This window comes from Pararge aegeria, chromosome 22, assembly GCF_905163445.1.
Source record: "Pararge aegeria chromosome 22, ilParAegt1.1, whole genome shotgun sequence".
NCBI lineage: Eukaryota > Metazoa > Arthropoda > Insecta > Lepidoptera > Nymphalidae > Pararge > Pararge aegeria.
Window position 1 is genome coordinate 7,273,216 of NC_053201.1, and position 6,760 is coordinate 7,279,975.

The 6,760-nt window shown below is 35.5% G+C and overlaps 1 protein-coding gene across 3 annotated transcripts; it reads left to right on the forward strand.

Moving 5' to 3' along the window:
• Nucleotides 1-240: 240 nt before the first annotated feature.
• On the forward strand, nucleotides 241-6,006 carry LOC120633923. 3 transcript variants are annotated; one of them, XM_039904332.1, is made up of 8 exons: nucleotides 241-678; nucleotides 1,259-1,334; nucleotides 1,561-1,790; nucleotides 1,863-2,077; nucleotides 3,327-3,450; nucleotides 3,676-3,817; nucleotides 5,163-5,297; nucleotides 5,697-6,006. In XM_039904332.1, the coding sequence occupies exons 1-8, from the start codon at nucleotides 503-505 to the stop codon at nucleotides 5,862-5,864; spliced, it is 1,266 nt and encodes a 421-aa protein (XP_039760266.1). In that variant the 5' UTR covers nucleotides 241-502; the 3' UTR covers nucleotides 5,865-6,006. The 3 variants fall into 3 exon arrangements, with proteins under 3 accessions (XP_039760266.1, XP_039760268.1, XP_039760267.1); XM_039904334.1 differs by having other exon boundaries at nucleotides 5,163-5,234; XM_039904333.1 differs by having other exon boundaries at nucleotides 1,603-1,790.
• Nucleotides 6,007-6,760: the final 754 nt, after the last annotated feature.

Genomic DNA, 6,760 nt, shown 5'->3' on the forward strand with positions numbered 1-6,760 from the left:
TATAGGTCCTATATCTGTGGCCTGGCCAGAACGGGACATACACTGATCTGTAGTATAATAGAGGTCAACGGGACATATAAAATACTGCCTATGATGAGAAATATCAGATATCACTGAAGGCCTTAAAGGACTTGAATCCATGGCCGTAAAAAAAAAAAAATGTCACTGTAAGTCTGTGCTGTCACTTGTCAGTTGCCGCAATCCTAACCTTTATTTCAAAAAGTAAATGTATATATTTGGCACAGACAAAAGCCATAAACAAGAATTGAATTGAATTGAAATGTATATATGCTTATTTATTGTGCTAAATTCATTGATCTAATGTTACTGGCTAAAATTAAGTAAAAAATAAAAGAAAACTTCTTTATTACCTAAAACTGTTCGGGCGTCGTGTGTGAAGACCATTTTTTAAGAATGTTTTTTCTTTAGCAATGAAAAGCACCATTTAAAACATGAAAAATCTTAACAGTTAAATACTAAAGACAAAACAATAATAAAAACAATGTGTTCAATCATTCAGTTGCCTTTAGATATTCTAATAAATATTTTAGCTCGTTTAGAACTCCGGGATCTTCGCAATTTAATGTTAACATGTAGAACTTTTAAAAATTTAATATTAAACGAAAACTCTTTATGGCGCATAATATGTTCGAGAAGACTTATTTTACAGAAGAAAAGGTATTACTATTTAAATTTAATCAGTGTAAAGTACCATTACCTTTTATAATTAACTAAGATGACCATTTAAAAACAAACAGACTGATGACAGGTAGGCAATGGGGCACGAATCTTAGAGGAATAATAAATATTTAGAGAATTTAGAATGAAGACTGGTTAACAGGGTAGACTAAGTAGTGTAATCTAACATCAAGAGACTTACTTTGTCCATTTATTTTTTTGTCTTATAATGTAAATAATAGCTGTAATTAGCTATGTGGTGACGGCAGATCAGAATACAGTGGTCATCACCCCTCCTCTACCCAGTTACTGCAATTCTGCCCAGTTACTGCATTTTGGGAGCTGTTTTTCTAATTAATTTTCCTGAAAATGTTCTATAATTTATTAAACAGTTTAAACTAAAGATCAATAATACAAGTCATTGAAAACAAGAGGCACAAGACTGTAGTGTTCTGAATATACTGAAATCCTACTGTCCACCAGTTAACACTTGCGTCATACATCTGTCCATATTTAAGACAATGATGGTGATATTGTCTAATGTCATTTAATAATTATTGTTTGTATGTTTTCATTGCAGTGAAGAGTTATCATTTTCCTGGTATAATAAATGCAGAATATCATATAACTGGAGTAAAGGAATTTATAGGAGTAAGGTAAATGACACTTAAGTAAAAGTAAATGCGATTTTAGTAATAAATATTTTGTTCTTCAAAGCCTCACCATGTTATTAAATTCAATATTAATCAAATTGTGATAAAACATTTGTGGCAAGTTTTTTGTGATAATTATCCGTCTCTCTTCTATATCGGTCAGATTCCATGTATATTATGCATATCATATTTAAATTTATGTTAAAATTACATTCATTTTCACTTCTAGGTCATTATCAATCACACAGTAAAGTATATGCCGTGGTTGCAGATGTGTAGTTCTCAAACATGGTGCCTATCAGTAGGATCAGAATTAAGATGTTATTTGCTACACAAGAAATATTTAATCTCTAGTCTTTTGTGGTCAGTACAAGTACCAACTATAAAAAGAGATGATGTACGCACAAATGATATCTCAAGATTCATAGTAAAAGATGATATTATTGTTTGCGGAAACAGGTAAAAAGATAGTACCCACATTTTGTATAATATATAATATGTGCTCCTATCCTAAGAAGTTATTCTTTCTAGGGATGGGTGTGCCACAGTCTACAAATGGGAAAATGCAAAGCAAAAACCAAATTTGTTAATGCATATTAAAGATAGCCATGACAATGGCATGGTGGAAGTATCTGCAGTGGAAAAAATGCAAGATATAATTGTGACTGCATCTAATAATTGCCCGTACATATGCTTTTGGGATTGCAGAAAGGTTGAAAATAATTGCTATTACAATGATAAAGATTGTAAGTGATTGACCTACAATAGTTTAATTAATATCATAAAATTATTTTAATAGCATAAATATCATAAAATAAAGCTTTATTACCGATAACAAAAGTGCCACTTTACTATTAGTTTAGATCTTTTGTGACTTGAGCTTGTCTGGAGAAGTACTGCTGCTAAACGTATTTCTGCCGCAAAGTAGCAATGCTGTGTTCTGTTCAATCACTTTAAAAAAAATTGGAATTGGAACACTATTGGAATCTATCTAACTATCTATCTTGTAGTGAGGCCCGCTTCAGCGGATTCACTTCGACCCTCCAGGATCTTTTGTGCTGGCCCCTCCTTGAATCCCCCTCACCCTAAATAGCTTCAAATATCCACTCTAAGAGTTTGTTTGAAGATTTTAGGTTGGAGGCACAGTAATCCTCGGGTTGTGTATAGGCCACTCCCAAGAAGTCCAACCGCTTTCTAGCCAATCCCTCGCATTCACAAAGCAAATGCTCCATGGACTCGACATCTTTGTTGCAGGCCCTACATGTAGTGTCTTCAATTATGCCCATTTTGAGCAGCATGGACCCTGTGCCAAAGTGTCCTGTTATGACCGCTATGGCGTATCTTGCCTGTCTCCTACTCAGTCTGTTAATCTTGTTTGGAAAACAAGGTCCAATTGCGCCCAAGAATTTCTTAGAGTGCCTTAGACCTTCTAATTTGTCCCATTCTGCCGCAGATTTTTCTTGGCATATGTTGATAGCGCCATGTTCACCACACATGGTGCAAGCCCTATACATGGTTCAGAACCGATGAATCTTCGTCCAGATCCCTTGCGAGATAGCTCGTCAGCCAGCTCATTGCAACACTATTGGAATACTTTTGCAATAGGTACCATTTTAGTCAAATTAATTCAGCAGTTGTCTGAATTGACATGTAGGTACTCAAGGCAACATGGAATTTAATGAATACATGCAGGGTAAACTGTTCAATTTAAGTACAAATAAGGTAATTTTTTTCGGTTGGCACACGGAACTGACCTGCCCACAGTTGGAGGTAGGTTAAGAGGGACTTGCTAACTCGAGGGTACACCCTAATTAAAAACCACGACAGCATACCCTTTGTGTTGGCTTTGTTAGATGCCCGGAGAACCCGTTTTATACTTCCTATAAACCTTAAAAATGAAAGGTTTCATAGGTATAATTTTTTTTTAAATATAAATGTGTATACACCGCCTTTGGTTGTCTAAATCCTAATGCTACATTAGAAATATTATTTCAGGTAAAACGGAATATAAGCTGAAAAATGAAATTGGCTGCAGAAGCATTGCTGCAAATGATGTACAGGACAAACTGGCTCTTGGCCTCAATGGAAATAGTAAGCCACTTTTACTTGATGTCAATACGTATGTTGATTTCTCAATTTTATTATAAGGTGTTAAATACTTTCCAAACATAATGCAAACTATAAGTTGAGACATATTTCAAGAATAATTTTTTAGTAAACGAAAACTAGTTCCAATCCTAACTTATTAAAATACTGCCGTACTTGACGTACTTCCAATACTAATCTATGTATTCATGCATTGTCGTGCGGGTGGTGTGAAAAAAAACTAATGTATTTTTTCCAGTGGTAGCTTCCTAATGACATCGGATACGACTAGGAACGTTGGTCAAGTTATACGTGATATTCAGTGGCATGATGGAAACTGTATAGCCTACGTCACCCATTCGGGAAAACTGCGCTTCATTGACATTAGGAGCTCTGCATTGGTATGTGGTCACTAAAGTAAGCTTTAATTATAATAAAACTGTAACTGATCAAATGTAATTTTTTTTCATTCAAGTCTGTCTATCTGTCTGTTTGTCTGTCCGTCTGTCGCTTGTATCATGGCCGCGCATCACGCTAAGGTATCTGATTTATTGAAGTAGGCGTAAACAATGAAGCAGTACGCTGCGTCCCGTAATTTACGCAGACGAAGCCGCAGGGCACATCTAGTGATAGTATTTATTACAGATAATATTTATTACACACAAAAAGGTGACGTAATACATAAACAAATTATAAACTAAACAAGACTGTAATGGCGGCGTTATCACTGATAGATATCCCTTCCAGACAACCACTCAGTGAAAGGACAACAATAGTAAGGAAAAATGGTGGATGATGTACAAATTAAAAGATACATAACAAATACAATTAACTTACATAAAATTACGTAGGTAATAAGTTCCAAATTCCACGGTTTGTGCCGCTTGAATCCAGCGGCTACCTGCGACGAGCCTAATGTCGTCCGTTCACTTCGTCGGGGGTCGACCAACGCTGCGCTTACCAGTGTGGGGCTGCCATTTCAGCACCTTGGGACCCCAACGTCCGTCCCTCCTCCGAACTATGTGCCCCGCCCATTGCCACTTCCTCTCGCGACTCGTTGAGCTATGTCGGTAACTCTGGTTCTTCTACAGATCTCCACATTTGTGACTTGATCACGTAGAGATACTCATGAGCATAGATCTCTCCATCGCCCGCTGAGTGATGCTTCTTATGAGGCCGTGGAAAATGGAGGTTAGTAGAATTTGGAACTCCCTACAAAAGACCTATGTCCAGCAGTTGATGTCTATCGGTTGATATGATTTACATACTACTAAGCTTTTTGATTTATGGTTGGTGGTTGCAGGCACTTAAGGCCGCGGTTGATGAACACAGGGAGAAGATAGATAGATAGATACATTCTTTATTGCACACAATTAAGGGTTGTCTGGAGGAGATCGCTTAAAGCGATAAAACCGCCTTTGCGCATTTATATTTTCCTTGTATTTATGTTTTCAATATTTACTTTAAATATAAATTATCTTTATCCCTTAATGAGAGAAGAAAATGAGGATGAAGAAAGTTGCTCTGCATATATTCTCTTTGCAGAATATATGCAGAGCAGAGCATATAGAGAGAATATCTATTTTGTCCATCAATTCCACCTTTTTTTTTTATGTATTGTTTTCTATATAGTGAATTAAGAAATAAATAAAATATACTTGTACCTACGCAAGTATAAATTATGTTTTTTTTTAAATTTTAAATAAAACAAGTAATAATTACGTTTTTATTTTATTTCTTCAATAGGTGTATGAAGCGCGGGATCCATTCCAGTCATCGCTCTATTGTCTCAAGACTGACTCGGACCGCGCCGTGTTGGTAGGCTCGTCTGAATATTCCCGTTGCGTTCTCTTTGACTTACGCTCTACGCATGTTGTGCAGGTGTTTTATCTTTTTTTGTTATTTAAATGATAACGTCTAATCTTGCTTGGCAAAGGATCGAGGGGTACAAAAACCGTACACTATGGAAATATAACAAGCATGCCACGGATAGTGCGACTGCAGCGCGGCTATTCTACCCTTAAGTACATTTATATATTACATACGCGAAAAAACAATGATGACCTCCCTGGCGCGACGGCGTGCACTGTTGTTTCAAATGGACAAGGTTCGATTCCCGGCAGTTAATTTATAATGTCTGAATGTTCTCTGGTCATCAGCGATCAAGAAGCTTGCAAAGGTTGTATCAAAACCCTAAGGGCCTTATAATAAGCGTGCCTTAATAATTCTAGTTTGGGGTACAGCTGAATTTTAAATTTAAATGTAATTTGATTGTTTCAGATGTATTTTACTCAGAAGAAGTCGTCTCCGATATACAGCCTGGATTTTGCTTCATCTAAACTGATAGCTGCCGCGGATCTCGGCGTTGCATGTCTAAACTTCAATGTAAATGCGGCTACAACTCAAATGAAAGATTTCTCGTATACATTTGAATTTGTTAATAGATAAACTCATAGAAATCAGTCAGTCAATCATAGATACTGTTAAAAGTTACAACAAATCAGTTGTAACTTGTAACAGTATCTTGTTAAGATTTCTGTAGAAAATATTACTTATTTTATTAAAATAGATTAATGAATAAGTCCTAAAAAGACTGACACGGTTATTTAATTATTAAATCTGTATTATATGAAAAGTTTTAATTGTAAAATTTCCTTGACCAATTAAAATAACTTAAAATACGGCTATGCAATAGGCAAACGTACCGAAATTTCATTTATTTATAGTTTTAAATCAACCAACAAAACTTAAAAATAATCGTATTTTTTAATCTGTGGTTCACTCCAAACAAAACACGTTTACATGCGCGTGGCGCCATCTGTGTTTAAGCAAATATTGCCGAGAGCGTTCTTTCTACGATTACTTTCTTTTCACCTAAATAAATCTAGAAAATAATTTAAAAGAAATTGCAGAAATTCCTTCGCAATATCATCTCATATCATCAATACAAAGTTCAACTTATTATTTTATTACTCATTGGAAGATTAATTAATAATTTATTTGGAGTAATATCATAATAGTAGGGGAGCCCAAGCGGGGATTTCGGGATTTACAAAAGGTCGGCAGATTAATATACAGGGGGATACCTTGTACCCGGTTAAGTAAGTACCTCCACAAAACATGAGGCCCATATATAAGGCCACCCGTCAAGGATACAGGATCAGAGTAGTAAACAAAAATTGACCATCAGAAATTCTCTAGCGCGTCAGATTAAGGTAGGGTGAGTTAATTACATCCTAAAAAGTTGTAAAAAAAAAACGTCATCTCGACATTCTCGAGCGTAGCTAAATTTTTTTATATCTTGAAGGAAATAATTCCTTACCTTACAAAAAACAATTAAATTT